General features: G+C 43.0%; 1 protein-coding gene across 2 annotated transcripts in view; it reads right to left on the bottom strand.

Moving 5' to 3' along the window:
- The window catches only part of Cacna2d3 (calcium voltage-gated channel auxiliary subunit alpha2delta 3), an 837667-nt gene that overhangs the window by 231868 nt on the left and 579277 nt on the right, over positions 1-26522 (bottom strand). The window contains exon 14 of one of the 2 annotated variants that reach the window (XM_048421249.3): positions 846-863. The exons of the other annotated variant lie outside the window; for it this stretch is intronic. Coding sequence (XP_048277206.1) covers positions 846-863 — 18 coding nt within the window. The remainder of the gene's footprint in view (positions 1-845; positions 864-26522) is intronic. 2 annotated transcript variants of the gene reach the window in all.

Raw genomic sequence — 26522 nt, 5'->3', positions numbered from 1 at the left:
CCATCACTGAAACCACATGGAGTCTTTCTGGACAGAGGACAGTCTAGATGGTGGATGGAGATTATCTCATAGTCACGATGAAAAGGCCAGTGAAAGGGTCTAGCCATTGGCGTGGGCTCTGATCTGATGCTCTCTGGATATTATGGGCCATAGACAAGAAAAGGAACTACTTTTGACTTTTTATTTATTATTTTTATGTTATGTATATGGGTGTTTTGCCTACATCAATGTTTTGTGTGCCAAATGCATGCAGTGCCAGAGGAAGCCAGAAGAGGGCATCATATCCCCTAGAACTGGAGTTACAGATGGCTATCTGTCTCCATGTAGGTTCTGGGAATTGAAACTGGGTCCTCCGGAAGAGCAACTAGTACTTTTAACCTCTGAGCGATTTCTCCAGCCCAGGAACTAATTTTGTAATTAATGAAGCCCACTCATATTTCAGAGTAGAGTCAATGGTCCAGAATTTAAACTTGGTCACTAGGCGCACAAATGAATTGGCATTATCTTTCTCCTAGTGAGACCATCCCAGGGAACCCTGGGGTGCTGTCTTTGAACCCAACTTACTCTTGACCTACATTATTTAATAATTGTTTTTTTTAAAGAAAATTCTTACATATGGATTCCCTCTTTAAGCCCTGGCCATGAGAGTGTTCTTCAGCAGGACTAATGGGTTGGGGGTGGGGGATGAACACTGGCTGAGACACTCTGATCCTGCCCAACTGTGACTTGTGAAGTCATAGGAGGGGACCCTTTCACTGGCCATGAACAGAGTCAAATGCGCAGCACCACGGACATGCACGGCGGCGAGTTGTGGGAATGACTCGATGGGACAGAAAAGAGATTACCTTTTGAGCCTGAGGGAGCTGAACACGTGGGGAGAAAGACAAACAGAAAGAAAACAAAGTGTTATATATGAAGGTAACTGTACAGCATCATTGTGTTGCCACTGGCAACTGCAAAAAACAAAGCAAGGAGGAAAATGAAGGAAATAAAATCCATCTCAGGTTACTTTCCAGGTGCGTGACCTCGCACTGAGCAATCGGTGGACTGCCCGCTGTGGCACTGACGGACACTCGGGGAGCTTTGCAGCATGTGTGTTCTGTCATCTCCACAACCAAAGCGGTGTGGTAGCCTCCTGAGAAGCTGGACCCCAAGAGCTTCTGTCCAAGATAGCCAAGGACCCAGCGCCATGTCCAACTGCTTCTCCACACAGGCTACAGGCCCCACAGGCTGGGAGTTTTCACCAGGGGAAGGGCTTTGGGGAGGTAATGTAACAGCTTCAAGGAGTAGAAAACAAGGATGAACTGGTGCCCGCAAGTGGGTAGCGGCTCGGCATGCTGGGAAACTCTCAACTGCAGGATAACCCCGTGCAGAGGATAAGACATGAGAAACCACTCCAGGGACGCACCCAGCCCATAGCTCAACAGAACCAAACAGAGAACTGCTATCCAAAGGGTTAGATTGTCAAAAGAATTTTCTTTCTCAAGGCCATTTTCCTTGCTTTTCTGTATATTGACTATATCCTGTATTGGTGGTTAAAGACGCATAAAACAAATTTTTGCATGTAAATAAAATTTATGTGTGCAAAACAATGAAAAAAAATCACCAGTCACTCCATAAAATAAGACACGACAGCTTTGCCAGTGGTGCAAGTGAGGAACCGAAGTTAATAGGTACGCAGAAAAAGATGAACCAGTGTCTGAGCTGTATCTGTCTACTGCCCCATGTCAGAACTCTGGCTTTGTGTCACTACACTGTGGCTGCCGTTTCATGCGCAGTGTTTTGAAAAGGATGCTCCACACCTGGGAAAGGATGAACATCATCCCCGTAACCAATCCTCTATCTAGGAATTACATCGTTGGAAGACTCGAGCTTTCATCGCGTAGACTAACAGTTTTTGAGTGTGAAATTGCCACCAGGCACTACAGTTAAGTCCTTTATCTACGTCATCCTGTTAAATCTCGGCGAGCAAAGGCCAAGTACTTCCAATTTCCAGGCGAAAATAAAGTGGTGACTGGAAGGGACCCACGGTTCAGGAACTGGAGCTGCGGGCTGCACTCTCTCAACCCGCAATGAATAAAGACCCTTACGACTGACTTTTGAATCGTACCCTCTCTCTAGAGTAAATCCAGATGTTGTAAAAGATGCAGTGACGCCTACCAGCTAAGGTCCTTACTCAGCGTTCTACCTTTCTGCATCTTTACACCTTCAGAAGGAGACTGTCCTCCGTGTACATTGAGATCAGAGTTCCCATCAAAGTCTCCTGACTCCCAGGCCCTAGCTGCTCCATCTTTAGATGGAGGCCAGACAGAGGTAGAAAGGATAAAACCAGATGACTTGGATCTGAGACGTATCAGCCCAGTGCAAATGAGAACGTTGACAGAAAGCACCTGAGGAAACCCTCACTGCTCCATTTCCAACTCTTGCCTCAAATTGTGTCCCTGTTTAAGAAGAGAAGAGTAAACACGTGTGATTATGATTCCTTCCTTCATGGTAGGGCTATGGCTACCAGAAAAGGAAGTTCACAAGAGCCCAGGGTAAAAGGTGCATCCAGAGGGCCTAGCCAGATGGCTCAGCAGGTAAAGTGCCAGCTGCCAAGTTGATCCCCAGGACCCACTTGGCAGAAGGCTAAAACTACTCCCATGAGTTGCCTTCTTACTTATAGACATGCACCATGGCCCACTTAAATCTGGGATACAAACAATGCAGGGTGAAAAATCCTTTGCATTTTTGTTTTGCCATGAAATGTAGAGACCTGAGGGAAAATAACAAATAAAGATCCTCACAGTGTCTCAGGGACTTCAGCGTTGTGTGGCCACTGACAGGAGCTGCTCTTCCTTCCTTCAGGGAGTTTCATTTGGGTTAGACAGGAAATAAAACCCCAAAAGAGTCACCCACTACAAGCATATGAAAAGAAATGTTGGGAAGGAAAATGAGAGACTAGGCCTTTGTGGCAATAGCCTCAGTTTAACACTAGCCTCAAACTCTGCACCAAACACAGAATTTCCTCAAGAAATGCCCCACGAGAGCAAAGAGCCGCTTTCCCATTGGAGGGATGCATCGGCTAGCAGAAATTACAGCTTCTCATGCCCTAAGCAGGTTGGCCCCCACGAAGGAGCTTTAGAATAGAACATGACAGATTTAGATCAACTCATCTGTAGCCACAGATGCTCCGGGAATGGGTACTCTCACCCATCACTCAGCCCGTGTTCATGAGTAACGTGCCGAGCCAAGAACAGGGAGCCCAAGCAGGGGAACACGGGGTCCACCTTAGGTTTTGCTTGTTTATTTGCATGTTTTTCAGGACAGGGTTTCTCTGTATAGCTTTAGAGCCTGTCCTGGAACTCACTCTGTAGAACCAGGCTGGCCTTGAACTCTCCTGAGTGCTGGGGTTAAAGTGTGTGCCACCACCACCCGGCGTTACCTTAGTTTCTTAGTGGACATCCAAGGTCAATGCTATGTGGTTACTGGGTTCATAGATTAAAGAAAATGGGAGCGGGCAGAAGATAGTTGGAGGATGGGCTCGATTTTGGCTGGCAAGTAGATTTAACTCAAGAACAACTCTGATTGCCTAGCTAGCAGCTGTCTGCAGGCATTGTGGAGAAGGCTCTGATGTCTGAGGTCCACTGGAAAGAACATTATCCTGCAATAGCAACCCACACTATAGTCTAAGGTCAGGGAAATGGTCCTACACAAGACAACTCTGTCTTTTTAAATTTTATTTAATTAATATTTTTCCATTTATTTTATATCCTGACCACAGTTTTGCCCTCCCTCCTCTCCTCCCATTCCCTCCCTCTCCTCCCTTCTATCCCTCTTCCCCAACCACTCCTCCTTAGTCTCCATACAGAAAAGGGCAGGCCTCCCATGGGCTTGAACAAATTATGGCACATCACACTGAGACAGGACTGAGCTCCTCCCTGGGCATCAAGACTAGGCAAGTTAATCCAGCATGGGAACAGGTTCCCAAAAGCCAGCTAAGCACCAGGGAGCGGTCCTGCTCTCACTGCTAGGAGCCTACAAGCAGACCAAGCTACAAAACTGTCACACACAAGAAGAAGGCTTAGGTCAGTCCCATGCAAGCTCCCTAACTGTCAGGCCAGAGTCCATGAGCTCACATGAGCTCAGGGCAGCTGTCTCTGTGGGTTCCCCTTTCACGATGTCTTCTTAAGGTCTAATTTTATTTTTTCTGTTTAGTTCTGAGCAATTAATAATTGCCAGCCAGGTTGTCTGTGTTACACTTCTCTCCCTTGTGCAGTACCCTTCAGGGAGTAGAGACGCAACCTAGCCTCTGCATACATTTGGCATCCTTGCCTCTGTGACCGGTAGCTCCTTGTAAAATCAGAAGCCTCGTCACTACATATGCCCAGGGTTAAGATAATCTGAGCTACCTATAATCTTCACTTCCCACCACTGTGTGTTAATGACCCAAGCTGATGCCTTTCAAGAGAAGAAAACCATTTTCTTCTAGCACAGACAGAAAGCTCCTGGATGCTTGTCGGGCATGTACACACTTCTGTGCATGTGCTGTAGTTTTCCTGCCTGCAGATATGCATAAGACAAATCTGGAAGTATCTTTTTTTTTCATAGGGCCCTGGGGAGACTTGACTCTCTTTCTACACTCTGGAGGAATTCTTTCCACAAAGCCACCTTACTGAGCATGGCTTCCTGAGGGTCTGCACACACCAGGGGACTCTGGGTGCAGAAAGGACACTGGAACACATAGAGACTCAGATTGTATCTATCAGGAAAGAATGAAGGAAATGAAGATGAGGAAGAGGAGGTGACAGTAAATAAATGACATTCTCCAGGGACCAGGTGCTTGGCTAATCGCCTACTGAATCTCTCTTCCTTTTCACGTGGGACAGACATTACTATCTGTTTCCATTCACAGATCGGGAATGATACTGTTTTTTAGAATAATCAAGTGCCTCCCCAAGGTCACTGATCTGGTGTCTACTCTGTTGCTCTGATAAAATGCCCTAACCAAAAAGCAACTTAAAGGAGGGAAGGGCTTATTTCACCTTACAAGTTAGAGCCCATCACTGACAGAAGCCAGGAAAGGAACCCAAGCAGAAACTTGAAGCAGAAGCCAATGTTACTGGCTGACTCACTCAGGGTCCAGCTTAGCTAGTTCTCTTAGTCAGCCAAGGACTGCCTGCCCGGGGAATGGCACCACCCACAGTGGACTTAACTCTCCTATCTTTTGCCAATTAACAATCAAGGAAACCCCTACAGACATTCCCACAGGCCAATCTGATATGAGAAACCCCTCAAACAAGACTCCCTTCTCAGATGACTCGAGGCTGTACTAAGTTGATAACTGAAGTTAAGTAGGGCAGTCACCCAGTCAAAAAAGGGCTAACTTCAGAACTCTGTCTCTCTGTCTCCCAGACTTTGATACAGCCGCCAGGCTCACAGCAGTTTCACATGAAGATTAAACAGAACGATCACCAAGCCAATCGCTTGAACAACAGAATAAACCAGTGAGGGTCCAGCATCCATAGTGTAGCAGAAACCAGAGGCCTCGAACCAGACCAATGACTCTGTTTTGTAATGAATGGTTGTAAGGAAGGATACATAGCCAAAGGGGTTTACTGTGTGGCTCACTGTGCCACACTACAGCTTCCATGACGAGACTTTCCCTTTTCTACTTTTTTCTCTTAAATTTTATTTTATTTTGGGGGCGGTTGTGGGGGCAGATATACAGGGACAGAGAAATGAGTGGGATTAAGGAACATGATGTGAAAGACACAATGAATAAATAAAGGGAAAGTTAAAAAAGAAAATGGGATAGACATTAATATGAAAGGAAGGATGTTAGGAATGCCCCTGAAGCTTTTGGAATAGATACTTGTAAGCAGAGGTTTCTGTGTCCCGTCCCATTTCTTAGCTGATTCTAAATAATCACTCAGAGCTTAATATTAATTACAAACTGCTTGGCCTATAGTTCAGGCTTATTACTAACTAGCTCTTGCATTCAAATTAACCCATTTCTATTCATCTATGTATCACAACATGCCCATGGCTTTTACTGATCTGCTGGCATGTTGTTTCTTGGGCAGCTGGCTCATGTCCCCTCAACTCTGCCCTTCTTTCTCCCTGTATTTAGTTTGGCCTTCTATGTTCTGCTTTGCTATGGGCAAAAGTAGCTTTTATTATCAACCGGTGAGAGCAACTTATATTTACAATGTACAGAAAGGTTATCCCACAACAATTTTTTTTAAAAAAATATGGCATTATTGTTTACTGGAAAGTTGATGACTATGAGATAAGAAAATCATATTTGAGGGAAAATACCTCAAGTTTCCGGTTTTTAAATTTTCTTTTGAGACAAGGTTTCCCTATGTAGCACTAGCTGTCTTGGAACTCACTATTTAGATCAGGCTGACCTCAAAGCACAGAGATCCACCTGCCTCTGCCTCCTGAGTGCTGGACTTAAGGTGTGCTCCACCACCAGGTCCTGGAGCTTGGTTTTATCTAACAATGACATGAATTTAGGATCCCTTTGGCTTGTAGGAGGCTCAGGAGGGTAGGCAGCTGGGTAGAAGACGCTCCAATTCAGGAACGGCTTTAGACCCTGAGAGACAAGTCTTGGCAGAGGAGTTCTGGACTTTGGAGACTGCCCCGGAGATTTGTTCACTGAAGCAGAATCTGAACGGAGGAGGAAGAGGTGAGACAGGGAGGCGCCCATAAAGGCCAAGTGCTGATGCTATGATAAATCAGCTGCTTGTGCTGAGACTTCCTGTCCTGAGGAGGTAGCACGCTTCTCTTCCAGCGCTTCTCCTTTATTGCATCTCTATCTCTGAATTTCACACAGAGCCCTTGAGGGTGACGTCAGAGACATCCATGGCTCTAGCTCAATGAGGTTCCAGAGCTGAGTCGTCTCCTTTTTCAAAAGCAAAGCCCCAGTAAAGATCTATTGATCAAAACAACACATGTCACTAGGCAATATGTGAAGATGAAGCGGGAAACAAAGCATTTTCTTGCCGATTGTCTTTTAAAAAGCCTGGTCTACATAAGCTGACTTCATTTGTGAAACTGGGCCACTACCTAAGGTCTAATGAATGAGCGGTAACTCCCTGCTTGCTGCAAAGGTTCAGTGTGTGCGTTTCTCCTGCGTGGATGCTTGCTTGCATTTACAGCCATCCAGCCCTCTGCATCAAGCAACGTGGATAAAGCGCTGAGCGACTCTGCACATCTGAGGAAGCTCTGTGGATTGCTTTGGCCATCTACCCAGCACCAAGGAGGGGGAGCTCTCTATGGAGTTGAGACTTGATACTGTTTGTTCTGCCCACCTACATCCAATTCTGCCACCCTTTGCCAGCTCTCCATTGCTGCTTATCTGACCTCCCCAAATACTGGTCTCCTTAATTCTTTACTTTGCATCCAGAATAATCTAAAAGTATAAGCTTGATACCTGTCGACTTTGTCCAGGCTTTAGCAGTATTATCCCAAATCACCATGTGGCCCTTTTCCCTGACTGGCTGCTGCTCCCCCACCCCATGGCAATTCTCCGAAGCCCTCATTGAACCACACTCACCGTTACCATTCATAGCTAATCTGTGATGGCGCCTGTTCTGAAAAGTGTCTCCTCTTTCTATGTCACCAGCTTGAATCAAAATGTCAAGCACGCAGTGTATTCTTCAAGTCTCCTGTTCCTTCATCAACTTGCCTATTAGTTCTCCACATAAGAATTCAGTCCAGGGCTACCCTATTCATGAGTGTATCTCTAAGGGGGGTAGACCTGTGTCTGGCCAAGAATTTGGTACAGTCATTGAAGGGCAGAGACTGGAAAGGAAAGAAAGAAAATAGAAAACAGAACACACCAAAAAAGAATAGATGAAGGAAGATGGTAAGGACAAAGGAAGATAGACAAGAGACTTCAGGAAAGAAGGAAGGGAGGGAGGGAGAAAGAGAAGAAAAGAGGAAGGGAGAATAAATTAAAGAGGAGGGGAAAGGGAGAAGAGAAAGAAAGAGAAGAGAAAGAGGAAGGTAGGAGAGAGGGAGAGGGGGAGGGAGGGAGGGAGGGACAGAGAGAGGGAGGGAGGGAGGGACAGAGCTAGGAGGGAAGACAGCCTTAGAATTTGATATACCAAGTTACCAAACAACGACCTCTACCACTTCCTAGCCATGAGGACCTGGGAAATAAAGTCACCTCTGCACTCAGATCTCTCATATTTAAGACTACAGCAATTACACTATTTGTGGGCCTCACATGAGGACTCCATGGAATAATACCTATTCAGTCTCTACGAAGGCTAATAGCCCATAAGAGTTGCTCCTTTTACACCTTGAGAGGTCACAACCATCGAGGCATTGTGTCAGATAAATTTACAGGCTTGGTATCCATGGCACCAGAGACCATCACTTCATTATCAGATGTGAGCAGTTAATGAAGCAGTAGCACTTGACCAGCTAGAGAGTGACTCTGACAGTGAACATCCTTCTTTGTGCTCAGCATCCGGTTCCTTTCAATCACATTGTTTCCATCCCTGAGCCAGCGCCCAGTGGACAGGGACCAGACTTCCACTGGTTATCCTGGAACTTCCCTCAGGCGCTTGGTTCTGATGAAAATGTGATCTAACCTCGGCCCATCCAGCATTCTATAGGAAAAGAGCTCCTTCTGTCCTCTTGGGATCCCTTTCTTCTCTGAACTCGAGTCTGAAAATATGAACAGCTAGGGAGAAAGAGAGAGTACCAAACAGGACTGAAAGAAAAACCAAAACTGGGCAGGCAGGCAGGTCTACTACAGGAAAAATCTAGAACTGCAGGGTCAGTGAGCCCCACACCCCTCCCCTTGGCAGTGCTGAGAAAGCTGGGTTTTCATCACTGGGACCTTGTAGTTGGCCATCTAGGTGCAGACCATAGCAAACTGTGACTAGATCTTCCTTGAACTCATAGAGTGGATCCTTCCGGATGTGGGGTTCCCCTCTGTATACTGTATACTACCACTGGTTAATAAAAAAGTTGCTTTGGCCTGTGTCAGGGCAGAATATAGGTAGGTGGGAAAATTAAATGAATGCAGGGAGAAAGAAGGCAGAGTCAGGCAGATGCCATGTACTGATGAAGGAGAAAGACACCAGATCCTTACTAGAAGGTCACAGTCTTGTGGTGATGCATGGATTAATAGAAATTGGTTAATTTAAGATATAAGCGCTAGCTAGGAATTATGCCTAAGTCATTGGCCAAACATTGTTATAATTAATATAATTTTTGTGTGATTTTCTGGATTCAAGTGGCTGGAAAATCAAAGTGCAAATCACTTACAAATCTAAATATTTTCACTAACTGTTCAGCCCCAAATATACACAAGGGTGATTTCCTTAAAAGATTCCCATACTATGCATGTAATTTCCTTTCAAATACACAGGATATTTCATCACCCTAATGCCTGGAAGGTATACCTGCCTTAATGTGATGCTGGCTAAGTCAGAGATAGAAGGAGCTTCTCTAGTAGTGGTCTACTCTCTCCACCCCAGATCTCCTCTCCAGATTCACGCGGTTGGTATCCTGTTGCTCATTCTAGAGTCCCTACTTGAACTGGCATTTTTCGGCCTCACAGTTTCACATCAGCCCTTGTCCTTCAGTAGCGATGAAGGAAGAAGAAGAAAATGCAAGCAGTGGAACAGATAGCACCGCAGAGGGGGAAGTGAAAACAGAAACAGGATTAAACAAGCGCACAGCTATGGCTAACTATTTTATTTTAACATTACTCAATTTCCATCCTGATTCCTAATACTTTCATCAACCTCTGCTGGAAAGACTAAAGGGGAAAATGGTCTCTATTCCAAATATTTTTTTGCCTTTTTTAGCTCAGGTATTACATTACCAAACCAAATATAATTTACTAATTTCTCAACATCAAGTTTATGGTACAGATGGTAATTAGTTTTTCTAACAGTATGTTTAAATACAAAATGGACAGAAAGACCACTGTAATATAATATACACGTTTGCATATGTACATATGCACACACACACACATATTAAGAGTGGCTTTAAGAATCAGACAAGTACTGCATGTTCACTGTAGAAGAGCAGATACAACGCCAGTGGGGTGGCTCCACTGGTGAAGTGCTTGCTGCACAGCGTTTCAGGTCATGGCATCCTACATGCAGAGCAGAGCACAGTGGTGCATTCTTGGGCTCCTAGCACTAGGGAACAAAGGGCACAAGTAGCCCTAGAGTTTGCTGGCTGGCTAGTCTAGCCAAGTCCCTAAACTCTAGCCTCAGTGAGAGACCCTTCTCAAAAACTAAGGTAGAGAGCAACTGAAGAAAACACTCAAACACACACACACACACACACACACACACACACACACACACACACTATCACCACCATCACCACTATACATACACAGACACACACACACTACCACCACCACACACATAGACACATCATCACACACACACCCCACTATCATCACCCACACACACACCACCACCACCACACACACACCAACAACAGCAACAATCAAACATACACACACACACACACACCACCACCACCACCACCACCAATAACAACAACAGCAACAATCAAACACACACACTCACACACACCACCACCACCACCACACACACACACACACATAAAGCAGATTGAAGGAAAAGAGAGAAACCATATTTAAAACCATCTATGTTGCTAATATCCATGGTTGATCTTAATTAACACGAGAAATAATATCATGATGTTTAAGTTATTTCAACACATAAAAATTTACTTACTGAACTCCTAATGTTGGTTACCTAGGCTGGTTCTGTCCTGTCACTAACATGAAGGACACTGTAATAACCCTTCCCTTAAGTTGTTATATATAGGCTCCATCTCTCAAGAACTTGAATTATTGGCTAAAAGGCACTGTGTGTTTTAGTCCAAATGCTCTCAGGTAAACTGTACCACTAAAATCCCCTCTCTTTGATGTTTGCTTCACTGCTCCCAAGCCAGCAATGTATCATCTTTTTAAAAAAGACATCTTCCAGTCACATCGAAATACGGATTAGCTGAATGGGCCTTCCTTGTGTTAAAGGAGTTAAAGACAGGGAATGGAACCTTGGGCGTTGTTGAGGGGCTGGCTAGCTCTGCGCAGGCCTGCAGAGAATACAGCCCTGCTCTCCCCATCCCAGAGCAGCAGCAGGGGAGTCGTGGAAGGGAGGAGACTGATGACAAAAGGTCAGATTTGTCAAACAAGTCTCAGATGAAATGATCTGGGGTTCTGCTCTGGTCATGAAACCCTGCCTAGACGAAAGACAAGCCTGCATAAATTATCCACTTGATGGAAGACATTTTTGGGGATGCTGGAAAATGTGGATTATTAATGGGCAGAGCAGAACAATTCTCACATTACATATAGCTTAGACTATCAGCAGGGGGAAAGCCCTAGACAGTTTGCTCGTTATAACATTCTAATATTTCTCACAAGAAGAAGTCACTTCTCGGCAAGCTTGAACTCTGCATTGTATTGGAAAAGTAAGGTTCCAATTAAAACCGCCATTCTTCAGCCTTCTTTGGGTGGTCATCCTGCTGAAAGCCATCTGAATTGCAGTTCTGACAACGTGGGGGAGCAGCAGGTCTGCTGGTTCTCACGGGGACACAGGTTGGCAAAACCAACTAGGAATGTGGCAAACTCCAGATAAAACTTCCGCTGAGATGGGCTGGTGTTTTCTCTAATCCACGTGGCCAGCCGTGGCTTGGCGGCATGCAAACACGAGGTAGCAGGACTGATTAAGGCAGGGGAGTGCTCTTCTGCAACTTTTCTTCTAGAAAGATCTGCAGAGGATGTGAACCCACCCGGACCTCCCCCTGAACTCCCACCCTCCCGGTGTCGCTTTTCAACATTGTGACGGCATCCAGTCCGGGGCTCTGCTGGTTTTAATTAAAACTTAATTTGCAAAAATGTTTCATAATTTATGCATGTCATGTAATTCCTCTGAGAAGATGAACGTGGAGCCAACTCAGAGCCATATAAGGAGACAGTTGCAAGGCGGTGAGGGGAGGGACGGAGTATAGGAAGAGAAGCACCAAGAGCGGTGGGGCAGAGAAAGGCATTGACAATTTCTTTCAGCCTCCTGTCACCGATATCTGGAGCCACTTGGGGGGACAGGGGCTTTGCTGCCCGAGAGCCAAGAGCTTATTTGGCAAGTCATGGCTCTGAAGAGCCAGCGGGGTCAGCGATGGCTCGAATGACCCTAAAAGGAAAATCTCACAAGGAAGTGAGGTGACAATGAACTTAAAACCCTCCAGAGTAGATGAGTGAGTCCCCGACCTCCCTAGAAAATGAGGCATACAAAATCTTCTCAGAAGAAAATTAATGAAAACTCAAGATTCTGTTATGACATGATTACTCTGTCCAATAGATGTCTTCAGAGGGGATTCTGCAGAGACCTGACAAACTGTTGGACCTCAGAGAAATCCATAGCATAACTCAACTAGAAACAGTGAACCCTGAAGAAAGATGACCAGGGTCTCGAGTCACCTTCCCCACGTGCAATGAGAACAGGCACCATTTGCCATAGAAAACAAAAATGAAAGGGAACAGCCAAGAAGAAGTAAAATCAAGCTATATACAAGAAAGAATGGGTCAAAAATCAAGGCTATATATTTAAGCAAAAACATAGTACTATAGATCTCATACACAAAAACAAGCTAATAGAATCAAGTTCAATTGCTGGCATTTCCACTATGATGTGACCCCTTTTAGAAATCTCATCTTTGGATGGAGAGAGATGGCTCTACAGTTAAGAACAGTGGATGTTCTCCCAGAGGACCCAGACTCATTTCCAGGACCCACATGCTGGCTCACAACCATCTGTAAACTCCAGTCCCAAATTATCTGGCACGTTCTTCAGGCCTCCCAGGGCACTTCACGTATGTGGTGCACAGACACATATGCAAACAAAACAGCCATGCACATAAAACATAAAAGTAGCAGAAAGCAATCTCACTTTCCATAAAATCCACACACGAAAATGCAAGACTTACAGGAAAAATAGGTTCTTAATGGATAACTCCTAAGCAACTTTCCAACACTACTCAAGACCCATAATGACCTTAATAATATGTCAACATAATTGAAAATACACGTTAAACTCCCGATTTAAGCTTTATATGACTGGGCTAGTGAGATGGCTCAGTGGGAAGAGGCACTTGCCCATGCTGAGCTGATGGCTTCAGATTAAAGCCCAGGTCCCACAGGTGACAAGTGAGAACTCATTCAAGAGTCACCATCTGAACCCCACACACATGAGTAGCGCACACATGCACACCTACACATGCTCACACAAGCTCTTTTCTGCATATTACAGAAACTTTTTTATATTGTTTTTGCCTTGGCCTATCAGTGACTATATTTTATACTAAAGTCATGTTTTTCCCAGCACCAGCTTTCCTTGGGCCTGTAGAAAGTCTCTGGTAAAAAGACTGGCTTGTGTTGACTAATAGCAAAACTTTCAAACGCAGTCTCTGTACCCTAAGGCAGGCCAGTCGCTTCTGGCTCTGAATCAGTCCTGAAATTCCCCAGATGGCTGGAGGGTGACAGTGTTGCCATCTGCAGTCTACAAGTGGTAAGACGGAGTGACCCCAACACATTATTTTGACCTGGTAGCACAATCAAGTTTAAAAAAAAAAAATCTAACCAGTTTTCCCTCAAAATAACTTTAGTCACCTATTAACAGACAAGGAAGGGAACTCGGTGTGCAGATGATTCTGAAATCATCTGCTTGCCCAAGGACTGGAAGAGACCTGTGTGCTCCGCACCAGCCTGCCGACAGGAGACTCCACTACCGCAGGTTGATTTGGGTCATGTCTGGGCAGGGAAGCCTGTTAACATGCTGGGACTGCTGAGACTCTCACGCTGCATTTCCCCCACCCTGTAAGCCTGGGGTTTGGCAGTCCTCAAAGCACGCTTTGCCAAACACATGTTCCTATAATTTGAAATCTGTGTGTCTTTTCAGTGGAATTTTCTTCTGATGGTCTTGATTAATTTACAATTAAATCGTGAATCAGAATAACTTTTATCAAATGTCTGGGTCTCCTAATGCCCTCTTACCATTCTGCAGGAGGTCGTCTTACTTGAGAAGGTAACGCCTTATCAGTGGCACTTGGGCACAAACCTCAAAGAGGCAGATATGCTTCTGAGTTTCCACCTGAGAACTACAGGGATCCAAAGGCAAAAACCTGAACAGCAACTGCTCTCATTAAAAACATACGTATGTGTGCATTAGGTACAATGCAGGCATCATCGTTTGACCGAGCTACCTAAACTCAATGAAGTTTCCTATCCTGAATCTGGATAAACCAGCTACTTTAATAATCTTTTGTCTCTAGGTTTCTGGTTAGGGTCACAGCAGAGCACGTAACAGTAGATAAACCAAGCTTGATACAACTACAAAGCTGAACGGAGCACAAGACACAGATGTTAATCAAGAACACAGGCTCCACTTCTAAGACGAGGCGAGACAATCTCTAGTCTTCTGCTTAGTTTTGTTTTTACAGGAACTACTGACAAGAGTTAGAGGATGGAGCCTCAAAAGCAGAGCTCGGCTGGCTGAGCATCCCTGGCTCAGAGGTCACTGGAGCTGTAAGACTAGGTTTGCAATGGAGGGCAGCGAAGAAGAGAGCTATGCAGCAATCTAGAAAGAGGGCTTCATCGTTGACTTAACAAAACAAGATGAGCAGGTCTAACATGGGCTCCGCTGGACAAAGCATGGGGCTGAGGGTCAGGGAGGAGGCACAGGCTGGAAAGAAATCAGCACCACTGGACTTTCAGTAAAGCTCTGGATTCTTGAGTTTCAACCTACAAGAGCATAAAACTTGCTTATTTGCCTGAGATTAACACTAGGAACCTAGGAAACTATGTGGTTTGTTCTGTAGCTAAATTAGTTCTAGAGTGACTGAGTCACCCTATTTACCCAATCAATGATACTTTGCTACATTAAGTGACTGTCAGATTAAAAAAAAAACACCTTAGCACTTCTTAAGGAAAGTCAAAATTAATGTTTTCAAAAGCATAATACACTTTCATTTTATCTGTAGCTGCTAAATATTACTGGGTCTAGAGACAGGAAACTATGACTCTTCAGGGAATAAATAATCTGATTAATATTTAGGAGTAAAGTAAAAAATGATGGAACTATCAAACATAGGATTGAAAATAGCAATGCAAACTATCAAAAATTTAAAGGAAAACATGAGTACAATGAATAAGGAAATAAATTAAGACACAATAAAATTCTAAGGGAAATGAGACCTCTAAAATTAAGAGATACATGACTTAAAAATTTTACTTATTTAGTTTGATTTTGTATATGTGTATATGATGCATGTGTGAATGTATGCATGTATGTGCATGTGGGAGGGTTGTTCATGTATGTGAGTGCAGGCATTCACACACCTCCGCCTGGAAGACTACTTCGGTCCTTGTCATTTACCTCGTCTAGGGCAGGGGAGCTTGTTTTTGCAACTAAGCACACAAGTTTTGCTGGATGGTGAGATTCCAGGTGTTCTCCTGTCTCCACTTTCCATCTACCATAGAGTGCTGGAATTACAGATGTGTGCTACTGTGCCCAGCTCTTATATGATGCTTGGGGATTTAAACTTGGATCTTCATGCTTGCATAAGAAGCATTTTATTGAGCTACCTCCCCAGTCCTTACCCTTTTGAAAGTCAGTGTATGGATGTGAAAGATCACATACTGCATAAGGAATAATAATAAATCTGTGATTAACTTGCATACGCAGGAGCAGAAGCAGTACCCACTGAAGCCAAGAGAAAAGAAGGTTCACCGAACACGACCTATGATAACCAGAAGGGTAATGTGAGCCAGATGGGCAGGTGAATTGTCCAAACAGCTTCGAGCAAGGGTGGTATGGATGAAATGCCTTAGTAAATAATAGATCTCTAGATGGTTAATACACCAATACTAAACCAATACCAAAACCTCAATTAACCTCAAGCAAAAGAAACAAAATAATACCAAGGTATAATAACATTGCTGAAAGCAAATACTAACTACAGAATCTTACAAGCAGTGAACACAAGAACAACAACACAAAAAGCCAACTTACAGGATCAAGGTTAAGAATGATGGCTGACTTTTCACCAAAAGTAATGGAGGCCAAATAAAAATAGAATAATTTCTTTAAATACTTTAAAAAATACAGAAACCTAGAAGTCTACAGTGAAAATATCCCTCCACAGAAAGGCAAATTTAAAATGTTTCCAGACCAAAAAAAAAAAAATTTGTGAGAAAAGTCACTGCCAGTCAACCTGTTCTGTAGGGTAAAGTAAAATATCTCGCTGGAAAAAAAAAAAAAAAAAACAGTTCCAAATAGAATGTTAAATCTCTACAAGGAGTGAATGGCACTAGAAGGGAAAAGGTTTGTGTAAATAGGGTTTTGTCTCCGTTTAAGTTAACTGCTTTAAGAAAAATTAAAACAATGCATTGTAGGATTTATGTGGGAGCAAACGGCAAGATAATGAGGCAGGTGACACAAGCGGGTGGCAGGTGACCTGCTGTCATCTGCATTGACTGTAAGAAAGTACACCGTGAGGGCTTAGATACACAAATAACCAACAACGGAGAAACCACTCAGAGAATACGGCACAGAAGGAGCTAAGCTGAATAAAACTCACTTCCAGAGAGGACAGAAGCTGGCATGGTGAGCAGTGCCTGTAAACCCAGCACTCCAAGAATCTGAAGTTTAAGGCCAGCTGGACCACCCGTGACCTCACTTGGAACACATCAATAAAAAGGAAGAATAACAAAGGCAGAAAGAAAAGAGCAGAACACCTAAGTGTACAAATATATGCTTATGTGTTGCTCTTTGTATTTCTACATGCCTTCTTTTTATATATAAGTTATTTCTAGTTATAAGTAATGCATGCAGAGTTATAACACAATAAGGTTAAATATAACAGCATATTATATAATATGCATATGTTTATATATGATAATTTATGTATATATTTGTTCTATTATATAATTTTAAATAGTTAAAAATTCATCATATATTTATATGTTACATATAAGTAGCAACAAACTTTTGTAATATTTATTCATATTTGAACATAGATCTTGAACACCATAATGAATATAAGAAAAACAAAAGAATATATGTAATATTTAAAAACTCATACCACATCATAACTTAACCCTAAATAATATAATAGCACTAAATATAGAATGATTATAAAATAATATTGTAGTAGAGATATTAGACTGAATAAAAAGAAAAGGGAGATTCAAATATATTAGTTAATAAAAAGGTCTTTTGAATAAAAAGATGTAGAGGCTAAAGGTAAAAACATAGAAAATGCTTCCCACAGTAGAATAATCAATAACAAAATTGGAATGATTACATACTAGAATAAATCACAGTGGAAACTTTATGACAAAGAATATTGCCAGAGATAAGCAGAACTATTTCATAATGACAGAGGGTTTATTATTCAAGAGGACATAATAATTGTTAATCCTTATGTATGCTCCTAACATGACATCTATATGTACATGTATTATGTAAAATATAAAAATTGTCAGAATGTAAACATCTGGACCTTTAATGATGTCGTCCAACTCCTCTCAGTAACTAGGGAAAACAGCCATTCAGAGAACCAGTGGAGTCATAAACGACCTGAATACTATGAACCAATATTTATCTAATTGGGATTTACAAAACAAAATACAGGCTAATTATAAAATGTACATTCTAAGTACATAGGAAATTGTCCCCAGGTAATTCCATATGTGGCACAATACATCATAATAAATAAATTAATAATGACTGAAGTCACACACCATGTATTCTTTGAACACGGGGCAAGATAGAATCAGTGATGATCACAAACCCAGTAATGCCCAAATACACCTGAAAAGTGACAAATGCCTAAAGAACTTAATAGCTGTAAGACACGCTAGCTGGAGCAGTGTTCAGAAAGAAAGCAGAGCTGGGGTTGGGGTGTGACAGTGGGGCAGGGGTGTGGCGTGGCGGGTGTGGTCCACAACAGCACAGAAGTCTCCATCACAACAGTCTGTGTATCTCAGTAGGGCTAGAAAAGACACCAAGGTGAATACAAAATGAGCAGAGAGTGAGAAAGGACAAGAAGAAAAAAATGAATGCCATTGGAAACGGCCAAACAATGGAGTAAAACCTAGAAGCACCAAACGCTAGTTCTTTGAAAATATCAATAAAATTGAAACATAGAATTGATTCCACAAATTTCCCATATCAGGAATGAGAGAAGTCATCACTATAAATTTTAAAATATTCAAGAGACTAACGAAAGGCTATTATGAACATCTTCATGCCAATACATTCAGCAACTTAGAAGAAATGGGAAAGTTCTTTAAGATGCAAATCAGCAAAGTTGACACAAGAAACATAAAATCTAAATAGCCTATACCTCTAAAAGAAATAAATTTCCCACAAAGAAAACTCCAGGCTCAAATCGTTTCATTAGTAAATTCTAACAAATATTCCCAAAGTACAGCAATCTCACAAAAACTTGTTTTTAAAAGATACTTATTTTCTTAGACTGATATACAAAAATCTGACCATATATAAGAAGTAAGACACAGACTTACATCCTTTTTAAGAATACAAGCAAAAATCCTTAGTAAAAACGTAACCAAACCAAATCCAGTGGTGTAGTAAAAGAAAAAAAAAATGTGATGCTCAACCCTGTTAATTGCAGGAATGTGGGGTTACTGTAGTCTTGTGGTTGGCATCAGTTGTTATAATTTGCCATGCATGCTGGCTGTGCAGATGGCAGTGCCCCTTTAGTGGTTCAGTGAGGACTGTTAGACACATAGCACAGGGGGTTTTGATTCTCTGGCCTTAAAACTGGGAAGACTTTGGTGAACGCCTCAATCTAGACAGCATGACTAAAGTGGCGCCATATGGATTCCCAGGACAAAGGAGTAAAATGTCACACACTCTGCTTCATTCATAACACCAGGAGCTTTCTTGTGAGGAAGCTGTCAGAACCCATGAAGTGACCACATGGAAGGACGAAAAAGGTGTGGCCAGGATAGGGGCTTCCTTCACATGTCATATGAGGTCCTAGTCAACAGTCAGGACCAAACACCAGTCGTGGAAGTAAAGATGTTTCTAGGTGATACTAGTACCCAAACACCAAGTCATCCAAGCCTTTGAGTGTTTCCAACAAAGGCCACAATTACAGACTACAGGCAAGCTCTGCCCACTCTGAATGCCCACAGCAGCTTTGGAACAGGCACTAAAATGGGCATTTCACACCACTGAGTTTTGTCGTGACAGTGAGTACCAAGCAGTACCAGCAGTCAAAAGCATATGTCATCATGGATGACAATATAACCCGTGAGGCCGACTTATGAATGTGGTGGGGCGACAAGAAGCAGCTCTCTCTGCAAAGTCACGGCACAGCACAGTCCCAAAAGTGGCAGTTCTCACCAGAGTTACAGCTTAGAGCTCTAGGACGAGTTGGTCACATCATTACCAAGAGTGATCATGGTTCTTAACTGACCTTTGGTTACTCGGTTGTTTTTAGAAGACTCTTGAAGTCAAGGTTTAACATGCCGTGGTCAGGGTATCCTAAAGAGTACCTTCATTTATAAAGCTCAAGTAGTTCATAAATTTAGGGCACTTACACAAAGCTGATTGAAGCAGCCTTAAAGACTGCTCGTCAAACAGCTACAAGGACACAGAAAGCAGTGGCGTAAAACCACTCATCTCTGCTTCCACCTTCACTTCAAGAGCGATCTCAGACGGTACACTGTGTCTTTTATTTCCTCCCTAGAAACCTTGGTGACTCAGGATGGCTGAGATGGGTTGGCTTTTCCTATTGTCTACGTTCCCCTCCACACGCAGACTCCAGGCTTGCCCGACCCTTTGTAAACACCAATCAGTTCATTTTCTGAAGGAGGACATGTCTTCTAGCACCAGATTATGGAATATCCACAAGAGGAAAGCGACAGGGCTTGCTCGGATTCACTGGTTGCTCTGTCTGGAGAGACTAGCATAGAATAGCTGTATTTTACTTGAATAGACTTCTTTCAGCAATGGACCCGTGATTGCTCGCCAAGGCTAATGCCATGACTTTCTCTCAGACATTTTAGCTGGACGTAGGATGAATCCATCTCCTCTTTAATCAAAAGATAAATACATGTCTCCCCAAACCTGCATTCTCCATCCTGCTGATGACAAAACTAGTTCAGGAGGAGATGAGAAGGGTAAGGAGGTCTGAGTGCCTGCATCCAGTTGTTAGCTAGAACCATAAGGCATGAAAAAAGATGAGCAGACATTTGTGGCTGTTGGTGACAGTTGTGACACCGAAGGAGAAGCATTTCTTAGCTAAGATTAGAGTCACACAGAGGAAAACAGGGAAGAGAAGATGAAGGGCAGAATTCTGACATCCTTTGGGTGCTTTGATCCAGCCACACCTGAAGATAAACTGATATTCTGATGTCCCAGTGGGATGAATCAGCATATTCTTAACCACGTACATCTGCTATAGCTGAACTCCTTTCATCACCAAGGACAGCTAAGATACTAAGGCAAGCAATGCTGAGCTATCTATTCCGGCAGCTCCTGACTGCTCTGTGAAGTCAAAGAATTTTATGTGCCCTCGGTCAACTGAAGAAACTATATGTGTCCTTGGGTCTGAACCCATAGATCACTGCATATGAGAGGCTAAGACAGAGCCCTCTCATATGCTGGCTTGGTCTGATTTCATTGCCATTTCTTTGACAACTACTCTGTTTAAAAAAGAAAAAGAGAGAAGAAAACAGGTTTATCTGGTTTATAATCTCAGGACCATTATTCCTGGGAAAGGCAATACCACATCTGGAGTCCAGAGCAGAGATAAACAAATGCAACCACGATACCTGCTTGCTTGCATTCAGCAAGCCCCCTCCACTCTTAGACAAGCCTAAACTCTAGGCCCAGATAACGGTGCCTGACATCCATGGGTAGATCAATTAGAAAGCAAGACAAACCCTCCCAGACATGCACAAAGGTCAACTTGATCTAGGCAAGTCCTAGACTGAAACTCTTTTCCTGGACTGTAATCTATTCTATCCAGTTAACATTTAAAATTAACCAGCACATGGCCCCTCAGGGCAAAACTGTGTGCCTGTCACGATCTGGGAAAACACCAGAGTATGTCACAAATATGTCCACTTTGTGCACGTGGGCTTCTGGAAAAAAGCCTCTGTAGCAAGATGGCCACACCACCTACAGAAGTGCCACCATCACCATTGTGAGCATGAGGGCTAAGGGTTACCTTCCACTCTTCAGAAATAATGGATTGCTTTATTAACATATATCTCTTTAAAATTAAAGAGTGAAGGCCAAATATGGCTACTTTTGAGACAAGTTAATTAACTCTAGTCTGTCTCAATGTGATTTCCCTCTATTGTCAAACAGAAAAAAAGAAAATTCAAGCAGCAGATAATGTCCTTTTAATTAAATAAACCAATAGCTTTCTCATTCTAATGAACCAAAAGTGTTTGCAGAAAAGATTTTATTTAAATTATCCAGAGCGATTACTTTAAATGCACAGTTTGGTTAAAAGCTACAGTCATAAATAATTAATTTTTCATTTTTAAAAGAATTATGCAAATTTAAACTATGAAGCCAAAAGTAGAAAGCAGCTCACCACACGTGAACTAAGCTTATATTTCTCGCCCTTGCTCCTCCGTCTCCACAGTTCTTTCTCTGCTGGGCCCTGAGTGAAAGGCACAGCTAACCACTGAGCATGCTCTGAGCTAGGGAGGTAAACCTGCCAACTGAAGATACAACCTCTGACCTCTGAGCGGGGAGAAAGAATGTGGCCTAGGTGATGACTGCTCACCCTCCATTTTCAGACAGTGACATGTGCATGCAGCTAAGAGACTCTTGATGCTGAGGGAGCTGCAGAATTGATTGATCATGGCACATTCCCAAAGTAAGGGTTACCCATATCCTACCCACAGCAGAAAGTTCAGTGGAAATACAAGGAAAGGTCAGGCACTCTTTGGGTAGCCCTAGGCTGGGTGACTGATTAACAGTGTTGGGAGACACCACAAAGCCAAGTATTTTTGATTGAGGGATGGTGGCTATTTGGGGGTTGACTCAGCCATCGATTCCACAATCTTTCACCCACGCTCACACACTTAACACCTAACAAGAGACATACACTTAACATAGCATGGGAAAAAAGCCCCTTTAGACAATGGGCTGGGGTTGGAAGTCTTCAGAAGGCAGAGGCAAGTGCCAGCTCAGTTCACTGTGGCCCCCAGAGGTGGGGCTCACGGTGTGAGCACCAGTAGATTTGAGGGAGAGCAATTGAGAATTGTCTGCTTCTCTTTAAATGCTGGGGATCCTGAGCCTCAGAGGAGAGGTGCTCAGGCTGACCAAAATTTGGGGGAGATCAAAATTCTATTAGGGAGGGTAGCAGGTGAAGAGGGCAGAGGAAAAAATGTCAAAATCCCCAAATGTCCCCAGCTTAAACAGACACTGCTTGGAGGCACCCATAAGGTTATTATAAGGTTATTATAAGGTTATTATAAGGTTATTATAAGGTATCAAAGTACCTTAAAGCTGAGTACTTTCAGGGCTCTTCTTGCCTACATCCTCACCAACATTTCTTTTTATTTTCTTCATGGTGAAGCCCATTCTCACTGGGCTAAGATCCAATCTTAAAGTTGTTTACATTTGCTTTTCCCTGGTGGCTTGGAATATTGAACAGTTTTCAAAGTGTTTATTGTTCAACTGTATCTCTATTTTTGAGAAGTGTCTGTGCATTTCACTAGCCTGTTTATGAATGGGAACTTGCTGTGGGAGAATTGTCTGTATTCTGTCAATCATATTTTAATAAAATGCTGATTGGCCAGGCAGGCAGTATAGGCGGGAAAACCAGACAGGAAGTAGAGGTGATGCAATGAGAACAGGAGAATTCTGGGAAGCAGAGAGGTTCCTCTGCCACTCCTGCGCAGACCACCGAAGAGGCAACATGTAAGCTGTCACACTGAGAAAGGTACTGAGCCCATGTGGTTAACATAGATAAGGATAATGGGGTAATATATGTTATAAGAGTTAACAAGAAGCCTGACCTAATGGGCCAATCAGTTTATAACCTTATGGAGTCCTGTGTGTGATTTTTCCTTGGGACTTGCCAGCTGTGGGGTACCGGGCAGGAATAGATACCCCAACAAGCCGGCCCCTCATACTACAGGAACTAGAAAGGAGACCATGAGAAGTGGGACATGGGTCTGAAGGTTGGGGAGGGCAATAGGACACACCCAGTCATGTCAAAACAGAAAGGCTACGGAGTGGGGCCGGGTGTCAGGGCAAGGAGATGGGGGATAAGGTCGGATGGGAACCAACAGAAGTCAATTTTGTTTGAGAATATCATAAGGGAACTTAATACTTCATATGCTAATTACAAAAAAGTAAATCTAGCCTGACAGTGAGCACCTCAGATGGTGCAGCATGCTGTGAACAGAGCTATGGTCTTCCTCTACCCTTACCTTATACCAACCTTCTCAAGCACTGACAGAACCAACATGGGTCCTGCCAGCTTTCCATCTGACATGGATGATGAACAACCAACAGATGCTGAACCATCACCTACAGTAACAACAGGCACCTATGACTGCCACAGAGGCAACAGGTAACATGGAAGAAGGTGGGTCCCTGAGAGAAGACACTGATACATCCGTTATCCTGAATACAGTCTGGACAGACATGGTCTCCCAAGATCCCTCTTTCATATATGACTAAATGGAAGCACAGATGCATTAAGGAAGCTATCCCAAGTCATACAGTGAACATTTAAACCCCACACATCCTGTCCTGTGTTCTTAACTAGCACAGACCATCTGTGCCATCTCCCTAAGAGACACAGACACCAGAGCAGGCCAAAAAGAAAAGCCACACCTCTCATTGTGTGGGACATCTACTTGGATCTCCAACACCTCCATTTTGTAACTCTTCTGAGGACAGAGTCTGGTCTCAGGACAGAGAAGAATGGCTTTAGCCCCTGAGTCAGCCTGGACTGCCAACCTGGATGCTTATACGTAAGCCCTGCTCGGATGAGTCATGCTGCCTCCCTGATACGACCATAATCCATGTCGGCTTTCGAGGGGCTTTGGAGGAGGCTTTGGCAGTGCAGGCAGTTGAAGGAGTAACATGAAGTGAATCCGAGGCACAGATTCAATCCCAAACAGCTATGGGCTCCATGATGACAGCAGGGAGAAAACTCAGCAAAATAGTGCGATCTGGGCCCAAACTGCCCAGATTTTCCTAGCTTCCTTGGAGAATATGAAATAGCTCTCTGGTTCTATTTTTAAACAATGTTTATGTTCTAAGATGCAAAAGATCATTTTTATTTGTTTTAAGTAAATGATTTGAATGGACAGTTGGGCAAGTATTCAACTCTATTCAATAGTTCGGCTTTATTGTCAGCAAACACCAGCAGCAATAGCACCTATCTTATAAATGCTATTTATTTATACCTAATGATTGTTGACAGAGGTTTCTGTCCCTTCCAGTCCTGCAGCCATTCAGTTCCAAAGAAACACACAGAGGCATACATTAATTATAAACTGGTTGGCTTATTAGCTCAGCCTTCTTATTAACCCTTATCTCTTATTTTAACCCATAATTCTTGTTTGTGTTAGCCATGTGGCTTAGTACCTTTTATCAGTGAGGCATCTTGCTTCTTCTGTGTTTGGTGATAACTGCAGACTGAGCCTTTCCTCTTCCCACAATTTCCCTATTCTGGTTGCCTTGCCTATACTTCCTGCCTGACTACTGGCTAATCAGCATTTTATTAAACCAGTACAAGTGACAAATCTTTATAGGATACAAGACCATTGTCCCACAGCAAATGATAGATTTAATTTTATATTTAAATATAATTTTTGTGTGTTTTGATTTTTGACACAGGGTCTTATTATGTATCACAGGGTGGCCCTGATGTCTACATAGACCTGGAATTTTTGCCCCTCTTGTCTCAGCCTCACCAGTGGCGGGATTACAGGGTGCATTGCCATGTCTGGTAACTAAATAGAATTTAATTTTTATATTTATTTATAAATATATTTTTGATATATCTCTTGGACCCATGTCTGGACAAGAGTAAGTATCTGATATATGTAGCTGCAATGTTTACTCTCGTTTTTGTTGCTCAAGCAGCAATACATAAATGCAGGAATAGGCTTTTTTCTTATTTAATAATTTAACTCTTGTTAATCTCAACTAGATGTTGAGAATTTGAGAAGCCCCTCAGAGCTAACTGGCTGTGACTGCTGTCTGTGAGAACATTTAGTCCTTCTGCCCTGGGTCGTTACTACGATGACGTGGCTTTCTGGCTATTAATAGTACCCACAATTTCACTTTCCCTGCATATGCTTATCCATAGAGGACCAGATCAAGTTATAGACGGAAAGTAGGGCCCAGAAAGAAGAGCTGATTTACTGAGGGCCCAAGCTGAATAAAGTAAAGGAAAACTCTGTTCCCCAGTGTCCATCCAGCTGTGCGGCTCCTCTGTCCTCCCGAGAAGCACTGTGGAGAAAGGTCAGTTCTCTGCATCATCAAGATTCCCACTTTGGGGAACTTAAAAATGATTTGGAAGACATCCCTGCTCATTAATAAGGAAATTTATGTAAATCCAGTAACCATGATCCTCAAATATGCCTCTTTGGCATGAGAACTATTTTGAACTGAAGACGGCTGAGAAGCAGTAGGTGAAGAAGGAATCCCGTGCCCTCCCACTCCTGCCTGAAATCAGAGCATAAGCTTCATGCTGTGCAGACTTCTTCCCGCCACTTCTACAGCAGGACAGTCCTTACAAAGGAGAGAGTACAAACTTGTGTCCACACAGAAACCCTGACACCAGTGTCCTCCGTGCTCAGCTCTAAGTATGAATCACCCCCAAAAGCCCAGATCACTTGTTTTTTTTAAATATTGTTACTTCTCCATGTTGAATTGTCCTTTGTTAAAACAGTATATAGGTCTCCAAGCCAAAAGATTGAGGGGAGGGAATGCTTCAGTTATTACCCATGAAACATTTATATACCTATAAAAGAATTCTCTATTACTCTTATACATCTAACTCATATGCCTTAGTGAGTATAAAGAGATTATGGAACATATGGAAGGGTTCTTTTCTAACCTTTCTCTGATATAAACCAGTTTCATACATAGAAATAAACTATGTTTATGGCCTAAATTTTTAAGAGAAAAATTAAAATCCTGTAGTGAGATATATTGTTCTTAAGGACAGGGTAAAGGCGAACCACAAAAAAATCCACTTTGCTCAATATGTCTTAATACTATCTAACATCATAGGCTGATTTCAAAAACTAAAAGCTTGGGGCTGGAGAGAGGTCCTCTTCCAGACGGCCCAGGTCCCAGCACCCACATGGCAGCTCATAGCATCTGACTCCACCTCCAGGAGATGACCATAACCTGTTCTGGTCCCCACCAGGGCCAGGTATACAAATGGGGTACTGACATTTATACAGGAAAAAAAACCACGCATACACCCAAAGTAAT

The sequence above is a fragment of the Myodes glareolus genome, chromosome 5, assembly GCF_982192425.1.
Source record: "Myodes glareolus chromosome 5, mMyoGla1.1, whole genome shotgun sequence".
Lineage (NCBI taxonomy): Eukaryota > Metazoa > Chordata > Mammalia > Rodentia > Cricetidae > Myodes > Myodes glareolus.
Note: the sequence above shows the minus strand (reverse complement) of the source record. Positions and strands in the feature narration are given on the sequence as shown.